Here is a 19,601-nt window from a genome sequence, read left to right on the forward strand (position 1 = left end):
AAGAAAACAGCTACTGCTGCACACTTTGCCGTCTCCGAATGGCAACGTTCGCCTAAATTGATTAGATCAAGCAGAAGCAGATATGCAATTTCATGGAAGAACTATTGCATCAGACTGCCGTCGAAATACCTATTAACTATGATAGTAAGTAGTGAGAGATACAGGTTGTCCCACTTTATAGAAGGTCCTGTTTCACAACTTCGATTCACGATTGCGTCCAATCTACTACTTTTGATTATCACCCAAGTTTGTGCAACATGTCTACGTGCATTTGTATGTGTAGGTGCCTCTCCGTCTGCCCCTTCCAGACAAGTGTTGCAATACGATTATGTGTGGCACGTATTACGAGATCAATACGTTGAAAAAAAAGCTAATATTCAAAATGTAGACAAAAATTGACTGCTTGTAATGTGCAAAGTATAAGACAATAGCATTGTTTGATCATATAGCCCAGCTCCGTGGTTTGACGCTCAGCTTCTGACGGCTTCACTTATCGTTAGATTTCTAACAGGTATAACCCTTTGATGATGGGTATGATGAAGGACTCGTGGAAGCGCTACTTAGAAGAGAACCTCAGAGATCTGACGGTACCGGTTGGGTGCGCTAGGGAGACATTGAACAGGGAAACTTTGGAATTCGGAAGTGGAGAAAATGATAAATCTAAAACTCTTAGCCAAACTATAATAGTTCGACGATTATTGCAATTTGTCTTTCCAGATCTTTATTCTTTCTGGAATAGTGCTTGTAATGATTATGCTAAGACATCAGTTGGGACAACCAAGTCTTTTCGAGCGAGCGATTAGGGCAGATCGCGGGTAAACAGGGGCTTCTCGAATGAAAATTTGACCGTTGCTTACATAAAGAAAGCCACAAGTAAATTAACGTTGAAAAATGCATTTTACAGGTACGTATGAACTTTAGCTTTGTCTTTGTTTAGGTCTAAATAAGTAAGACACAGGTAAGCTCGCGTAGTTTCAACGGATGAGAACCATAATAGCAGCAAACGAGTATACGACTGTAAAATAATGAAATAAAGGTTTTTATGCCAAATTTTTTTTTCGGAGTTTTTTTTCCGTGCCAGTACATTTGTGCGATACAGTAGCCGCGATACCCCCAGACATAATTTTCTTTTTTACGTGAAGTAGTTCGTCTGATCTTATTATCAGCACGCTGATTGAAATGTCTGGCATGGCCAAAGATAAAGGTTATCCATGTGCCAGAGAATTTGCGTATACTGCATAAACCTTCAGGTACATAAAAATTTAAAAGTACAAACAACTACTTCGGTATTCAACTCTATATGTGTATAGAGACGTTATGCCGCTAACAGGCCGATCTCTCTTTTGTGCCCCAATGCTACTTTTACATCCTCAAAAGTGAAGATATTTTCAAAAATATGTTAGTGAGACTTCCATTTGCAGTTTCCTTTCATCTTTTATACGTGTTTGGTGGAGGTTTCCGTAGGAGCTAGAATATCTCTCTTAATATTGCTACGGACCGAGGCTAAAGCTTAGTTTGAGGAGTCGACGCGTAGGCGTTATTTTTATGGCTTTAGCAAGGTGAGGTAAGTTAAACGATTCAACGTCGTTACGAACCAACCATCGTTGTTATGATTAATTAGCTGGCACAGCTCGTAAAAGCTAAATCTCCGTCTCTGGTTAGCGTTGAATTTTCATTGTGACGTCGGTGTTTTTATGTTTGTCATATTGAGCCACTCAACCACATTCGGCATGGGCGTGTCTATTCGACGCGAAGAGGTATCAAGGATGTATCGACTAAGTCGCGTTTGAAGTGTTTCCTCGAATTTGAGCAGCCGTCTCGTTGTTTACTACTCGTTGTTTCCTTTAGCTTTACTCATTACCAATGAAGTCTGACTAAAAATTCCTGCACAACAAAGCATACCAGCGCTAAAACATGTTTTCTGGAGCTGAAACTTTCAGAAAATATATATTACGTTATATCGTATAATTGAATTAATTGGAAATAACAGACGGACTAGCAAATCGTTACGCTGGACCGTTCACGAAAACTTATTCAATGTAGTCTCTAAACTTCACGCTGGCTTCGTAAGCGATTCTACCACGCGTAAGATGTTTGGAGAAAATTGGCATTTACTGCTCCTACCGACATAAGGGTATCAATATTCGGATAATTTCTGTAAGATTTCAACTCTCGAAATAGTATGACTGTTATTACATTTACATCATATTATATTGCAGTCTATTAGTTTTCTTGCTTTTCGAGACAGCTCACAGTAGTAGTAACGGTTTTTTTGGCCTAATAAAGCTAACACAGAAACACACTTTCCACAAACTTCGCTAATATGCACTTATTTCCATATTGCAAGTAGTAATTACGCTCTTATCCTTCGCTGATTACTGCCTAAGCTCCCTGAACTTCCTAGCCTGTGAACCTGAATTCGACGAGTACAGCCTCAGAGGGTGTGCGTGTCGCCCTTCACCATATGTGGCACTTTGGTCCAGCAGGCCACGGCAAACGAGATTAAGGTCACTTTGAGCGAATTCGAATTGTGATGCAAGTGTGTATGTACTGTGCATTGGGTACATAGTGTTACAATATCGGTCGTAAGGCATCGAACATCGAGTTGTCGAAAAAAATATTTCGATGATCGTTACATGGATGAGAGACGAGTCGCACGCGTACCCCAATGCTTTAGGCACCGTTTTTGTTGTGGACTAGCTAAGGTAGCTCAGATCTCAGTGGTATCATATTCGTTTTGTATGACGGCGCATGGCAGAGATCAATCTAGAGTCTTCATGTTTCGAGTTTTACGTCCGGCATCGCGGTTAGGTATTCCATCAGACAGGTGGCTCCGAGCACGAAGCAGAGTGTGTCTATGCCCGCATCCGAACCTAAACAAGGACGTACGCGCCCCCTAAGATTTCTTTAATACAAATACGTTACGCACTAAGCTGTTAGGAGGACACCAATCTGTAGTTTGAAACAATGGAAACCTTTCGGCTTGTTGTATTCAAGCATCAGTTTCTGATCACTCTTCAAAATTGCCATGTGAGAAACGCACCGCTGAAGGACAGTTTCGTCGCATGATAGATGAAGGAAATTTATGAAACTTACAACATAGTAAACGATTATAATAGAACTCGAAGAGTACCGTAGGTAAGCAATAAGAACTAGTTAGTCGTAAAAGTATTAGAACTAAAACTTTTCCTTCCTTTCTGCAATTATCATGCTACCTGGAGCTTAATATTCTGTTGCTAATAGGTGGCAGTTGTGTAAGAACCGTCCTCGACGATCAGACATCCAGCCCAATAGTTCATAAGTTCTATGGAAACCTTAGTTTGCACTAAAGACTCGAAAAATATTTCCTAACAACAAAAGATTTGCCCTTTTCGTCTGAATTGCAGAGTGTACACGCATATTTACTTATATTAATATAAATTTCGTTTTACGTTTCAATGTCGTAGGAGAGGCTTTTTCCGGTACACAGCCCCGTTCTAGACGGACCTTTCCGCCCAACGGAACCCAGATCATTTGCGTTTTATTTATTTATCGCGTTACTTTTTGTTCTCGGACTCTGCAAAAGCAATTCCAATAGCGCGGAACTTTTGTGGGGCTTGTCAAAAAAACGCAAAACGACCACAATAGTTTTAACGGTAAATACTCAAAATAACGGTAAATACAAATATTTTGTGAAACGTTTTCAACCTTAGATTTATAGAAAAGACGTACCATTGACTAATGCCCACTGACATAGCATGTTGACAATTTTCCTTCCAGTAGGTACCAGTCGAACCCGATAAGTCTGGAAATGAATCGAGATCGTCTCTGGATCGCGCATTTCTTTACAGGAAATAAATTGTACTGCACGACTTCGGGTAAGCCTCAGTGCGTAGCACACCCTACACTAGAAGGAGGTATTTCTTTAAACGAGACGACAAAATTTAATGAGTTTGTTGCCTTTGAAAAAATTCAAAGGTAAAGCAATAAAAAGCACAGCCCGCCTTAAGACCAGACCAGCCAGAGTGGCTCGAGGTGTTGACATACAAGCTTTGCATTGCCGCTGAACTAATGCTACGAATCCATTGTCTGTATAATAGCGACGTCTGCGCTCCTCGTTTACTGACCTTCATCTATGTATTCATGCGTGAAGTACACTGTTCTCGCACTAGAAATTTTTTTGCCATGTTTGGATAGCAGTATCTATGTTTCGTTCTCCCGTAATAATAGACCGCGGTCGCACGCGCGTGTATAATATGTTTATATATGAGAGCCACTAGATTAGTTAGGCTTAATTTGTTGTTGTTATTATTACCTAGATCGACGGATGAAACGAAGCGAATAGGATACGCTATGTAGAATTACTATGTACGAACAATATAATTTGCCATCTATAAATAAGTGCTTCCTGAATCGCGCTAAAAATCTCTATATTCATGTTCCCTATATTTTGCATGTGTGTATACATAGTTCGGTTTCAGCCTTTACAGCCTTATCGAACCACTGTGATTCATTAGATTTATGTTAATATTACGTTAAGAGAGAAGTTATCTATTTTGGTAAATAAGTTATTATGACAACGCAACTTGTTTTCTATTGTAGTTGTTAGAACAAATTAACTCAGCCAAAATTCTAGTACCTCTCTAGTTTCATGACATATCTTGCAGAGCCAGACGACATCCCGTTGCATGGTACCGCTTTGAAGTATGACCACGTTGAGGCCACATCTTGAGCAGACGTCCTGAGCGCAGACGCTGCATCGCTGAGCGTTTGATATTAACAGCCGAAAAGGGGAGCCGCACATGTGACACTGCCCCGAGCCTCGCCCCAGCACACAACAATGCTTCATCTTCTCCATCTGCGTCACCAATCGTCTATAATGCATCAATCATAACTATCTTGAGCACTAAAGGTACGTACGACTACCGTATTCGAAAAGAAATTGTGCACGAGAAAACTTAACGATAATACCTTGCCTTGCATAACCTTAAGGCAATCGCTTAACCGATTGAAGATGTGAAACACAATGTTTTATATTATTAATTTATGTTCTTTACATCATAGGTCTTCACTATCGCGTTATTTTTTCGAAGGCTATTAATCGTAACCGACATAGTAATACGATGGTTTACTTATTGATACAATTTGGGTTGCATTAATTTAGAAATTAACGACAACATTGTCAGACTAATTTTAAGGAAAAAAACAGCCAACAGTATCGCTGGCGATAGTTGACAAAGGCAGAATTGTGTGTATCGCAAAAAATCACGCGGATAGACAAACAGAGACCTCGTTGCAATTGAACTCAACATGGAATTTTGAAATACGACTGTTTGAATGAGCGCATCCCTTCATGTCACCGATGTGAAGTTCATGTATCAGAACTTGCCCCTTCATTTCCCTATTTCTTCAGTTTCTGGTGTAACAAGGCTGTCCGCATTACAAGGGGTTAATGGGGCGGCTCGGGATATACTATTTGACCGATGTGAGTCGTGCCGATTTAGCTTTGACGCAGATTTTTCCTTTCGATCTGAACTACATTACGGACATTTTTCATTCCATTTTACCTAATGTAAAGAACGTCGGCATTTTAAAGCAAAAGTGATATGACCAAGAAACGACGTCAGCTGTAACACTTTGCTTGTCTGCTCAAAACTCCATGTGTAATCATGTAAATCGTACCTTCATTTAGGTATTCTACCAAGCACATACAACGCCATACCTCTCGACAGGGGTGTGGCGGTCTATGTGCTAGGTCTCGCTCATGTGCTAGCATGAAATCTCCCTTCGAGTCGCACGGCTCTGAAAAGAAAACGTTATAATACATACACAATTCGTTCTTGCTCCATCCGCTCAACGCGATCCGCTTTCTGAACGACCTCGAGGATCATTGAGCGCTCTTTGTCAGTTAAGGGCCCGGGCATGCCAAACGTGTGATCTGTCTTAATGGACCACCCGGATCGCACTCTGTAATGCAATACAATAGGAACGGAACGGAACGGATTCAGAATTTTATCATCTGACATAAAACAATTGATTTTTCTACGAAAATACCTTATAGCTAAAGCCTAAAGACACAAACTTTATTTTTTAGGATTCAGCACTACAACCTAAACATAATTCCCATAATGATCCTTCTTCAACCGATTAGTCAACTTGGCTTTGACCGAGGACAATGGAAAAACAGCTATACGCGAATAAAGTCAGTATTTTAAAAAAGCATTACGCTAAAAAAACAGTTGATCTATCGTTAAGTTAAACCTGTCGGCGTAAAATTTGCCGTGCTGGCAAACAAAAAAAGAAAAATCTTTCTACATTACAGATTAGTGATTTATTTCTTATCGTCCATTGGCTTACTTTATGCCATGAGATCAAACGTCTATTACGTCTGACCCAATTTCTCTAATATATGCTCCTAGCGTAAGCTGACATTATCTGTGAGGGCAAATATTTGAAGTCAAATAAAGAAAAGGCTAAAATTGTACAGGACGAATCAGTAGTTGAAGCTACTAACGGAGACAGATAGAACAGTTACATGGAGAAAGAAAAAAAAAAAAGTCCATTTTGCAGAAATCAGTAGAGTTTAGGAATACGATCGCACTGTTTTATTTGAGACTTCAGTTGAACAGCGCTCGATCTAAAATCGCCTATTGGCGTCAGCACACTCTGTAAGTATTCCCCGGTCCTCGAGGACGTCGCCCTAGGTGGCGGAGCCTGTGCGACCCAACCCGATCACAGCCTTGAACTTGGCACAAGCTAAGCGTTGCGGCTGTGTGGCTTGGCCTCACTGATTGCTTCCAAGGCTCATTTATAACTAAACAAGGGCAACTGGATGTTAATTTCTACATAATTTGTACTGATAGCGAATTTTTGTAAGCTACATTGCCCCATATTAGTGTTACAATTTGGGTTGATGGATTTTATTGCTGGAAGCAACGAAATGTATTCCGGTTGAGAGAACTCGAACGTAGAAAAGAATGCCACATTTTGTACCATTCTTTTTTAGATAGATTTCATATGCTTTTAGCCAAATAAGGAATCGCAAATAACTTAAGTTATATTAAAGTTTAGTAGTACAATAAGTACAACTGCAACTGAATTGCTCTACGTAGCTTAGGTAAACTGAATATATCAGCGCTTAACACTGATACGAAAATATAGAAGGAAAAAAGTCTTATTTTCCCGAATTCTCTATTATTGAAGTAGCTCCATTACAGTCTCCATTAAATTAAATCCTCCTAGTGTACATCACCTACAATAGTCACCTTCGACCTTTACGGTAACACTGGCTAATCGGCCTAAAATTAGAAGCTAAGATTCCAATCAGGAATGATGGTTTTTTTCCCGATACTATTGTCATTTATCTTCATTCAACAGATAGGTTCTGAAATTTCTAGTAAAAAAAATTCTCAGTTAGAAAAATCTTAAGCGGACGCTAAATCGTTATCTAGGCAAAAAGGGAAAGGCATCATATCCTGACCTCTATGAAATGAAAAAAGGCGCTCTTGTTCTGCGTATATAGAGTTTATTTTAAGGTTCGCGTGTTTGACATAAAAATGTATATTGGAAATTATTCTATCGTGACAGGCTTCCCTACTTTACGGACAATTCTCATGATTACTTGTATAATACAGTTCATTTATCGACATTAGCACAGTGGACTAATGCTGCGTCCTTCACTTTCCAACGCACAAATACTTTTACACCCTGCCAAGTACTTCGATCGATGTGTTCTTAAGTTGTAAATGCCAGTCTTCAAACGGCATTAGCAGTTAAGCAAAGCTTAGGGTTCGATGTCTGGATGGTTTCAGTAGTATGTCCTAGGTTGCAGGTCAAAGTACATGCGTTCCTTAAGGTAAGAAGACCCTGGATGCGACGAGTGAATGACGGGGAGAACTTCATGTTTATAGCTGCGGCATACCATGAGTCGAAGCAAGAACTCAGACTGTCAGGAACAAAGCTGTATTTTAGGGACAGATTCCTTAGCCGCTGATCAATTTGAATTTGGGCTGTTTTACGGAAAGGGGCAATCATACCCATATCCAATTAATTGTCCAATGAGGCAAAGGACAAATGAACTGGCAAAAGAAATTTTTAATTATTTCAAATTTTTCGGCAATTCATTTATTTTATATAATTGGACCTATTTCATTATGTTCTGGTATTCGCTTAGTTGCATATCTATAGAACTTATTAATTACGAAACATGAGCGCCGAATTCTCAGGGGCCCTTGATCTAGTTAGCGTTCCGTCTAACCGCATCCGAAACTTGGGGTACGAGTATTACGTCAATTCAGTTAATTTTTTTGGTGTACTAATTGAGTCTCGGTCTTTTCAGAGCGGCCCTATGCAAGAAGAGCTGTGATAAATATTTTTACCCGTTTATATCATCTAGACTTAGAAACGGGCTAGAGAACGACTGCTAACCAATTAATAATAATTTGCTTTTATAATATCATCATCAGCTGCCAGCATGTCAAATATTATAGCCTTGGTGTCAGTAAGAAATCAAAAGTCAACTACCTTTAAAGAATTAAGAGCGTCCGGGTATGAAATCAGAAAGATCATGATCGATGAAAACGCTCATTATGACAGGTCTAAATGACTCGGGTTTGTTCTAGTTGTGTCAAACTATTTAGCAAACACGCGTCTATAGACCTAGTAGCAACACTTAGGCACCTGGACGAGACAAGGAAATGAGTAGAAAATTTGTTGTCGGCACATTTGCTTATATATAAAAAGCACACTCTATTCACGGTAATGATCCTGTGTCTATTTGCAATAATAAGACGGGCGTTGGGAAGACGACGCCGCGACTGGGACGTGAGGAACAGAGGGACATTTGGTCTATGACAATGGCATTCACATGATGGCTTAGGGACCGCGAAGTGGCCTAGATAAAGAAAGATTTCGTTTGACGATTGAAGAACTCAGCCGTCAAAAGACGTCCTTAACAGTAGTTACGGGCATAAAGCTTGAAACATTTTTGGTCATTTTTGATTCCGTTCTCTCGAAGAGGAATCTTGTGGATATCTGTAGACCTTTAGGAATCACGATGAGTACGATATCTCGTATTACGATTTCGTCCCTGGGCTTCATCTCTTTGGCTGGGGACATATAGGAAACTCTTCATAAGTGTATTCAACACAACAAAGAACAAGGATCAGGGCAACGCCGGAGACACCGAGATGCGTGCTTTGACACAACAACGATGGCTGAGTCTCGATATCCTAGGTATTTAGTCCTTCTCAAGAAGCGAGGCAGCCAAGGTTGAGTCGGGGTATTTGACAGTTTCATAGGTGTCGCACTCGGCTGACGGTGCGGTAACATCCTCTTTATAAAAGGAAGAAGATTCAGCAAAAAACAATCAAGTCCAATTTGAAGGACTCCTCTAATTTCGGTGATCATTGCTGGTTTCGCTTTTGCTTATTATCAATCTCAAAGCTTCCTGTAATTCCTGTCAGACCTTTTTGTCGATCTGAAAAACAGCAAGCATCTTACGTATCCTCTTCTGTCTGCGTGCCGGTTGTTAGCACCGCAAACCCCCATGCCTACAGCCGTTTCTTTGTTATAAACAAACGTAACAATCCAATGATGGTGACCTAGATCGGTTTGATATTTGTTTTACAACGATAGATATTGGGAGATCTAGTCACAGAAGTAATATTCCCCCGTGGCGATTTGCATTAAGCCGATTACTGCACATTAAGCAGGTCCTTGGAAGAACACGTGCTTCCCGTAATGCACACCTAAACATTTTGAGCTACAATTCTATTGAGGAGCTCTCAAATATGATTTACGTTATACACAGGCTTCCATTTGCTCAGTAACAAGAACATTACCGGCTGGACATCCACTGCACCACTCATATAGCCCACTGGCAAAAGGACTTACTTATCTAATACAAGACGAGATATCGTAATATAAAAGACAGTGTATTTATTAGCTTAATCATAATCCATAAAGCTATTGTTCAGTACACAATTGACGTCTTCGTTAGTTTCACATTTTCGTATATGAATCACTAGCGGCTGCCTAGTTCGAGGATACAACCAATGCACCGATGTCCTGGACGACGCAGCCTAGGCTATCCATGAAAAACATATATATATATATATATATATATATATATGGCTACATAAAAACCCGAACATAGTGTAATGCTCCATCAGGCAAAAACCCTCGTTCAGGGACATATAGTTCTACGGTATTACATGTGGAGGCCAAACTAGCTCTTAAAGTTTAATACTAGTTATTTCATCATATATGTATACGTTTCATAGCACTATTCCTTATACAATTACTATGGACATATTAGTGAATCACGCGTTTGTGTTTTGCATTTCCTCGAAGGTTCCATTCGTGTTCATACTTTATAGGTGTACCTCTTGGCATATATATATATATATATATATACCGCAGATGCACGCCCTTTACTGAGACGTTGGTCCAAGATATCGTCCGTCAAATTAATGCTCAATAGTATGCCATAAGTTCTCCCTTCCCTTGGCTGACGAAACCAATGCGGTAAGGAAGGAGGCCTTCGAACCCGAAGCAAACCCTTTAATTTGCAATACTGCAAATGCTAATCCGATCTTAAACTGCATGAAACCGATAGGCAAAAGGCACTACTTTCATATTAAGCTTTATAAAGCGCTGCTACTAGCCGCACGTATTCTAGTCAGCTAGATTCTGTGGCCTGATTGTTATCAAATATGCCTACAATATCATAACCCATAAACAGTTGATTGTGCGGCTGTTAGTTGGACTGACTATGCTTGAACATAATAAATGCTATGTAGGAAAGAAAGATGAGACTAACTTAACTACATTAAATAGTTGGAAAGTGTCAGGTGGACTTGTCAGTACAGCGCACTAATCCACGACGCGCTAAAATTTCAAAATAATCTATTATGATATATTTATACTAAGATACATTCATAAGAGGGCAATATTTAGGCAATTTTTAGATCAAAACAAAAAAGAAACACAACTGTCTTCGTAGCGCCACCAGCGATCTGAACTGTCACCTACCCTGTAGAACTATAGCATAATATGTTTATGCTTTACCTCCTGTTCTTAATTGTTTGGCATTGTCTCACATGGCCGTACCCGAGCATAGAACGAAGTGTGTGCAGGCTTGGGTTGGCCTACCTATATAGCATGCTATTTACTAGCCTATCATGGGGACGTCAAATATATAGCCGATTCAATGCATCTGCAGTTCACATGTAGCACGACATAGACAAAAACAAAAAGATTAGTCAGTATCTGAACTACTCATAGGTCGGTGTATGCGGGCGTACAATAAAGCAAGTGTAAGCTTTTGCAAAATGTATCTATGAATGTAGAATGAGCTCCATTTTGCCCTAGTTAGAGGCTAATTTGCCGACTCTTCTTTGAAGTTGCATCAGATGTACACTGAATACAATATAAATGGGCATGGGGGGTTGAAGAGCTCACAATATTCGCCGCAGCAACTATACTTAAGGGTCAACGCCAACTGATGAATAGATGACACTATCCAAAGAAGTATGGATTGTTGTAGATTACTAGGTGATCTGTTTAAGTTCGTATTATCATCTCTACGACAGAATACGCGTCAAAAGCTTTATCATGGAAAGTAAGATTGTTGCACGATTTCATATAGACTTATCCATTACCCCAAGGGGCATATTGCCTACTCAATGAAACAGGAGGCATAGGCTGTACTAAGTCAAATTCCATTAATAGCGATCTAAGTTAGTGATATAGCCGCATGGGTTTAACTAATTGATCATACCCTTTATCGTATAACAATTACAATCTGTCAATACGTATTATGCATGGCGTGATATTGCTTTGACCCAACTGGACGTATTTCTGATTTGGTGAGTTTGAAATTTACAACAACGACTCTCGCTAACGTTTTCCTTTGAAATCCTCTCCAAACGACTGTTCTAACTTACTTGGCGCGCAGGGCAAGTTCGCGATCACTGGGACAGGTCCAAGGACAGCGCTCCTTCTGGAGTAGAATATTTTGTTGCTGAAGGCTACTCATGGTATTATTTCGGCTCATACCCCCAGGTGCGCTTCCTGCAGAACAAACGAAAAATCGTTTACACAACATCAGCTGGGCAATAAAGGGGGCTCCACGACCGTAATGAGACGTTATGTTTAAGATTATTATAAAGCTGGCTTTCTGCCCCTCAAGCCAGTCATAGATATGTTATAACACTTGTCTGCGGCAGATTTCTTTCTGCGAATACAGAGCTCTTATGCGCTTTTCACGTTGTGCCAGTTACCGCTCTCAGGACAGCTCTAGCCATCGGCTAGGTTTTATAAGATCATAGCGGCGTCTAGGTTCTAGGAAGACGATAGATGTTTTCTAAAAGTATTCTCATATAAAGTTATAGATTTTTAACTACAATATGGGTAGCTAGCTCTAGCTAGTAATCTAAAAATGAAATAAGTGGTAAAAAAAGTAAGTAGAGTAAAAGCTCTAGTAATAATTCCGCGTATCCTAGATCAATATTAATTCATGGTCAATTTTTAGGGTACATTGATACAGCAGGTCTGCTAGATCTCGTGCTTCAGGCAAAATAGGCTTGGCTTCTATTTAAGTGTCTGTCAGTTACCATGGTGCATCGAAGCTGGGGCATTTTTTCCTAAATCAATACTTGTCTCGTTCGTATCTTCTGCACGATAATTTAGGATTCCATCAGGCGGCTACATGTTCGGCGAGATGATGCCTCTCATGCAGTCTCTCACATCTTGAAGTTCGCTTCGGTCGAAAATTTTCGGGTACATTACAGTTTCCCTTTTATTTCTAGATCCATAGACTTAAACTCTGCTTTATAGCAGCCAAAAAAGAAACACTCGTTCCATGTATTTGGATGATGTCAGCCTCTTGCCAAACTTCTCAGACTTAAAACAAGTCCCTAATTATAAGTGTACAGGTATACTCTCGTTACGAACTGTTTCTCTCTGGAACTTTCAGCTTAAAGAACCTGTCAAGAATATCAACTCGTCGACTCTACTTCGAGAATATACTAACAATTATCTTTTACCTCGTAACTAATCTCTGTACATTGTCTTTACCTGTCTGAGCATGGCGTCACGTAATCCAGATCATTACCCAATTCTACTTCCGAACATAAAACTACAGTTGTATTGTAATAGACTCAGACAAACCTCAACGCATGTTACCAAAGAAAATTTATCTAAGTGCCAGATTTTTACTTTTCATTCTTCTTTCTTTATTCTTTATTATCCATATTCATTAAAGTTGTCACATATGATTAACTTTTCTATCGCACAATGCGATTTAACTGGGCCGATGTATAACATTGGGCGATCGAAAATGTCTTGACGGTTCTACAGCGAAAATTAAGCCAAATATATATTTGAGACCTTAAAACAACATTACCAAAAACACACGGTAAGAAAAATAAAATAAATATTGGCCGTTTTAATTGATGACATTCTGGTATCCTTTCGGTAACACGACAATTTCATCACTATAGAACTTCTATAGAGAAAAAAATTGTGACAAGGGATTTTTTCATGGATCCTTTGAAACCAAGTTGACACTATCAATGGAGTACTCTCAATTTTTTGCCGGGTGGCTAAAGTGACATTGTTGCGGCGGAAGATGACCCTCCCTCTGTTCCCAAATTCTGGTCGTTTTCCCGATGGCTTGTTGTTGATAATAAAAGTCCACATAAACCGTTCTTACGGGCTCATAACGTACGTTTTTTTCAATACCACCAATAACGTGGCATTACATTCTTTGGCGTCAGTTCAAACTTTGCCACAGATTATTATTACTTTTTTTTCCGCATTACTGTTATATGTGATCCGTTCTTCACTACACGTAGCCAGCCACTTCTCAAATAGCTTCATTCCATTTGTATTTCTGTAACTCAGACAGTTAGTTTTAAATACGACTGAATAAATTGTCTTGCGTTTATCTGTGTGGCACCCACACATCGAGCTCCTCTTAACAGACAGCCTTCTTCAAATAGTTTAAAACCATGCCGTTTTATCAATGTAACTAACTACTCAGGTCCCCAGTAGGTCTCTCACGTCCTGCTCAGCTTCCGCAATAATTTCATCATTTTTTTCGTGATCGGTTCGCCGCTAAGAAAAGCATCCTTCACATCGAAATTTCTAGGACGAAAGCAAAAAAAACCATGTTTGGGTTGTTTTTTTTTTTTTCGATAATGTATCCTGACCATCAATTGCACAAATGCTTCATCGGCATGGGCCCCATTTTGCCATTTTTCAAATATTTCACTCATCTGAAATCTGAATGGAAGTATTTCGATGGGCTTAGCACGGCTATCGTTATCAGGTCTCAGCTTCCAAGTGACGCAACATATAACCCAAGAGCCACGTAGCTAAAAAAAACTATCAATACCTCTTCGACAACTCATTGGATTACTGTGATAAAGCATAACATTTTAATAAAGCGCACAAATATCGAGTTTAATAAATGGAAGTCTCCCACTGTGAAACGGAAGATGATGTTAGAGTTTTTTTCCAACAAGTATTTACCTGCAATCAACCAACCCTCTTAGTTACAATCAAAGACATGGCGGAGTTCTGTGATTCTTGGGTCCGCTAGTAAATTATACAAACAAACGTATTCATTTTGATGCCTGGAGTCACTCGAATTCTCGTGCGGCATCACAAACACCCAAATATTGCATCGGCTTATCACGACTGACCTCGATTTTTACTCTCTTGGAACGGTTTTCATAGATTACGTCTCGGTTCATCCGCATTGTCTACTGCCAGATCCTGTAATAGTCTGTTATACGTTAGCGTATTCGGTTCAAGTTACGATGGCTTCGTACCGAATGAATACGTCTGTTGTACATCTGCCTAATAGGACAGACCGAGAGCTGTCATCTGGGCTGGTGTCCTTGTTGGGTACGACAGATCGGGCAGAAGAAAAGTTGTTTTCGGTCTTTTAGTAGCACGACGATGTGAGACGACTCCTATTTCGCTGTTGGGCTTTCAGATGCGTTATTCAGCGCGCGCGCTATGTTCTACGTAAGGACAAACACCTAATTTTATCCCATCAACAGTGACACTTTACTCACCCTATAATTACACCTGCCTTATCGAAATTGGGAAAAAGTCATGGATACCGAGATAGATCTTTTTGACGACTATTTTTGGCTGTGTCTCGAAGACGCAATTCTTCTTTGTATCCTCAAAGACACCTGACAGGTCGACATAATTAAGTGATGGCACCCGGTAACCGCTTGAGGCGTCCTAGCTTTTACAATGAGAATCAATTGAACTCGTTTGTGTTTCGTATTATGGCGTAGTTTAGTTACATTTTAAATGGCGTGGTTACATTTTAAATTTAATTGAGGTAGACTTTAGTCTAGGACGAAAATATGAACGAAGAAAAAACAAAATGCATTGCTTTATCGTTATTGCCTATGTCATAGCTTTAGTGCAGTACACAACTAGCGGTAGGTTGGCACCATAATGACTACTCTGGAGCAGACTGCTTATCGTATAGGAGCTATAGAAAGTTTCCTTAATCTTGCAGATAGCTGCATTGTCTGTTTACCTGTACCTGTAAACCTGTATCAAAACAACGCGCATTTCTGGGCTTGCCTAGTTGGCATGCCAAACCGTATCCATCTGTGTCGTCACTCTTGCCCAGGTCACAATAGCGTCTGGTAGCTAACAATGGATAGCTGACAATAATAATAATTCAAGCAATTGCGCGATCGCATCTTCCCCAGATACCTCGAAAAGCGGCCAAATCGGTTGTAGATAGCCCACATTTTCTAACAACAAATAGATTCCAGACAGCTGACAAATTAGGAAAAGAAAATTACGATGAAACTATCACAAAGTTATCAAAATGTTGATAATTTCACGCGTCTGTTTCCATCAATTGTTTTATAGAGCCATGTATATATGTTAGTAAACGTACACCGGCGTTGAAATGGTCGAATAACTGATAAATCTAGCTTTATTAACCTTTGCGAAATTCTCTGAATATTTAATGTTTTTTTTTTGTTGACGGCACCTTGGCGCGTTAATCTGGTAGCGTTAATTAGTAAATACGATGTTTTTTTTAACTGCCTGTGTACGCTCTCACTGCGTTGACACGACATGCACAGTTTTTCTCATCTTTCTTTAAATGCGTTCCTGTAAAAAATCAATATCGTATAAACTGAACAAAAATTTTTTGCAAAAATAACTGATCTCTAAAATGCGTACCATTCTTTTCTTTGTGCGATGATGAAAATAATTTACCAGGCGCTATGATGTGGGATCCAGGACTGGCCTTCCCTGCCATTAACTGCTATAGATGTCTATCCAGCAGAGTCCAACCCGTCTGAAACAACGAACGAAACAGATTTTTTAAATTTTGTGCGCCATATATAATATCTATTGGGCGACGTTTACAGAACACCTTTATTCCAATAAAATTCACTTTATATGTGAAAACATCAACTTCGTTGGACCAGCAAAGTCAGTGATAGAATATTTTTCCTCGTTAATCGCCGATTTGGTTGCTTTCGGAGCTCAAGTCGCCACTCATTACAAAATGCAACTTACGTCGTGTGGGAATATCTAACGGGTATGATTCCACGGTAAGGTAATTCGGTCGAATCCTAGTTGCTCCTTTTTAGATGGTCCAGCGTTTAACCGAATGATCTTAAAATTTGTCATAACAAAAATCCAAAATACTCATTCGCTATTATTTACAAAGGAGCGTACAAGATGAGATGAACTGTGCCCGTCAGACACGTCCACCCTTCGGGATGCTGCACACACAACGGCATGGCTTGGTAGGTGGGTGCACGCGGCAAACATTTTCCGTGCAATAAGTTCTTGCGGCGTCAGTTGTGTGCTTATTATCCTGCAAGGCAATCTGGTGGAAATACCGTTGAACATACGTTGTTTTTTTTTTTAATTCAATAAAAAGGGAAGGGTGATTAATGTAGAAAAGCATACGAGAGCCCTTATATATTTAACAACTAACAGCAGCTGTGTATCGTTTGTGTCTGAGAAGCCTTTGTCTCACCAGCGAAGAAGAATAGAGCAATTCTATAGAAAGCGATAAAGCATAGCAAAATTATACAATAATACATATTTAGAAAATCTGTAATTTCTAAAATTGATGAAAACTGGCATAGCATTCGAAAATTATTGCAGACACTTCCACATCCGGAAAGGGGCATGGTTTTTTGAAAGGAAAAAAAAATTTGTGAACGTTCGTTTGGATCCGTTCGGTGCTACACCGGGATGGGGGTAGAGAAAAGTAAGTACCGTAACAATACGTTCCATCGTCAAGACAATGTCTTCCTATTGAGAAATGATGAGAAAACTTCCCTCTATATAGGGTACACTTCAGCTGACTAGTAGGATGAACGCAGTTCACTGTTCGTATAACCCGAACGTAACACAAAACGAGAAAGATGAAATCCATAAGAATTCAGCGGAAAAGCCAAATAACACGAGGTAAACAGCTGGAAAGCACACACGCTCGAGTGGCATACTATTCTATATAGACGCAGACTCGGCACTCTCTAACGTATCAGTCGAGAGTCGGAACACGACCTATGCCTTGTATTTGTGACAGCACTGACCATTTCAGATCTATTTATAGATAGTACCGGTACACATGTTGACCTCTGGAACTTGCCGTGTCATGTCAAAAGCCACATTTGATGGAGAACTTCGGCTTCTACTAGCTAGGTATAGCTAGCTAGCTAGCTAGCTAACAAGAGCACTATGAAATGAATTAGATTTTTCTAAAGCGAAGTAGTAAGTAGAGAAAGCGAAACTTTCTATACAATGTCCACTTTCGTAACGAAAGAGTTAACAGTGGATCACTTTCCAAAGCAAAACGAGATGATACATTTGTGGGCGATTCGTTCGACAAACTAAAAATGCCGTACGAACAATTACTGACACTTACTTTTTTCAACTTCTATATACTTCAATAACATATTCAACCGTATTCTACTACTTTTAATTTCAGTTGAATCAAGTTCTATTTTTGACTATTCCAGTGTTTGACATACGGTCCTAAGCAACTATTACTACTAAATGGTCATTACAAAATGTCACGTGTGTCGTAGAATTACAAGCATTACGCCACTGCGACGTCCTGCATAACGCCCTACATGGCCCAACGAAAGGGCCCCATAAACGTCCGAAATCAGGTTTAGCAAATACCAAGGGTGGGTCACTATCAAAATACGAAAGTTCATCATTGTTAGTCTCTTCTGTGTCACACCCTGATCGTAAGGGAAAAAAGTTATAAACAATTCAAGGTAACCAACTATAGCACACGAAACTACCTCTGTGCTCGTCCTGACGTCATTGTTAGTCAATGATCGGCTTTTATGGTTCCTGAAGATGTATCTAGAACAACAATGGCTGCCAAACTATATAGTTCAGAAAGCAAAACAAGACTTAACGAGGATCCGCCATCTGATGATGTTGGGTATGATGGCATTGGTATTAGAATAACAGGTAACGCCGCTGCCGCGGCCGCCGCCGCCGCCGCCGCCGCCGCTTGAACGAGAAGGACACAGACGCCGGCAGCCAGCCAGCGTCCGCTGACTGCCCTTTCGCTTTAGCGTAGCAACCTGTAAATTCTCTCAGAGTCGACGATCGACGGGGCATGCGCATGCAACTAGCTAGGATGAAGGTCAGGAAGTATTACGTTCTTGGATTTAGGTGGCTTTAGCTTTCGATTGTGTGGGTACTTGATAACGCCCGCTGTAGAAGCAGATCGCTAAAGTTCTCGTTTATAAACAACCTCTTCGACGAACAGATACGAATACTTAAATTTGCCCTTTTTTTTCTTTTTTTTTGCTTTTTTTTTTTAATATAAAGGAGCCAAGCGAGCAATCTCGAACATGTCTGTATAGCTAAAAATGAAATGATAGAAGAAGTTATAAATAAGTAACAGAAAAAACGGTCAGCTATTTAACTTGATAGTAATACTTCTGTCGCAGTCAAAGTGCCCTTTCAAACCGGTTATCTATATACATCGGACCATGGAGTAGATAATTGTAGCACATTTAGATAACTATAATACAGAGAGACGCTTGTTGTTAGCTTTTGTTCAGTTTACTTGTAAAGACGCCTCCGCTGTTCTATTGATCCCATGGGAAGTATAGATCTGTGAAAATTATGTTTGAAGGACCATCGCCATATATTTTACATATGAAAGCTTTATAGGACCTTCAATTTTGCCACTACAGCAAAACGCGGCAATATACTTTTTTATTTCTATCGTGGTATTGATGCATGTCACCCTTTCTATGTTAGAATATACGATTACGATCCCAAGGTCAAGTACAAATAATGTACGTATGCAATCATTATATACTTTGATGGTTCATTGTTGTTATCGAAAAAACAATTTTTTATGCAAGCTACGCGTCTTCAAGATAGCATAAATAATACTGCTTTTTTTTTATGTCTAGTCCGGTTATGACTCAAAGATTGCTTGATAACAGCTTTTTACTTTATTTTTTAATATAACTTCGTGAATGCGTAGCAGTAGCCAGTTGACTTTTTGCTTTCCTACTTCCCACTTTTTCAGAAGCGTTTGAATAGTAGTTTTCCGTGCGGTATGTTATATA

General features: G+C 39.7%; 1 protein-coding gene across 7 annotated transcripts in view; it reads right to left on the reverse strand.

The window, feature by feature from the left end:
- Window positions 1-18,474, reverse strand: part of LOC111263599 (uncharacterized) — a 33,835-nt gene extending 15,361 nt beyond the window's left edge. The window contains exons 1-6 of one of the 7 annotated variants that reach the window (XM_022838814.2): window positions 18,306-18,474; window positions 16,717-16,870; window positions 16,213-16,330; window positions 11,928-12,054; window positions 5,809-5,946; window positions 4,619-4,853 (exon numbers count right to left, since the gene is read on the reverse strand). In XM_022838814.2, coding sequence (XP_022694549.1) covers window positions 4,619-4,853; window positions 5,809-5,946; window positions 11,928-12,054; window positions 16,213-16,291 — 579 coding nt within the window. In that variant the 5' untranslated portion in view covers window positions 16,292-16,330; window positions 16,717-16,870; window positions 18,306-18,474. The other 6 variants (XM_022838816.2, XM_022838815.2, XM_022838812.2 and 3 more) reach the window with 6 other exon arrangements.
- Between the last annotated feature and the right edge of the window lie 1,127 nt (window positions 18,475-19,601).

The sequence above is a fragment of the Varroa jacobsoni genome, unplaced genomic scaffold, assembly GCF_002532875.2.
Source record: "Varroa jacobsoni isolate VJ856 unplaced genomic scaffold, vjacob_1.0 scaffold_776, whole genome shotgun sequence".
NCBI lineage: Eukaryota > Metazoa > Arthropoda > Arachnida > Mesostigmata > Varroidae > Varroa > Varroa jacobsoni.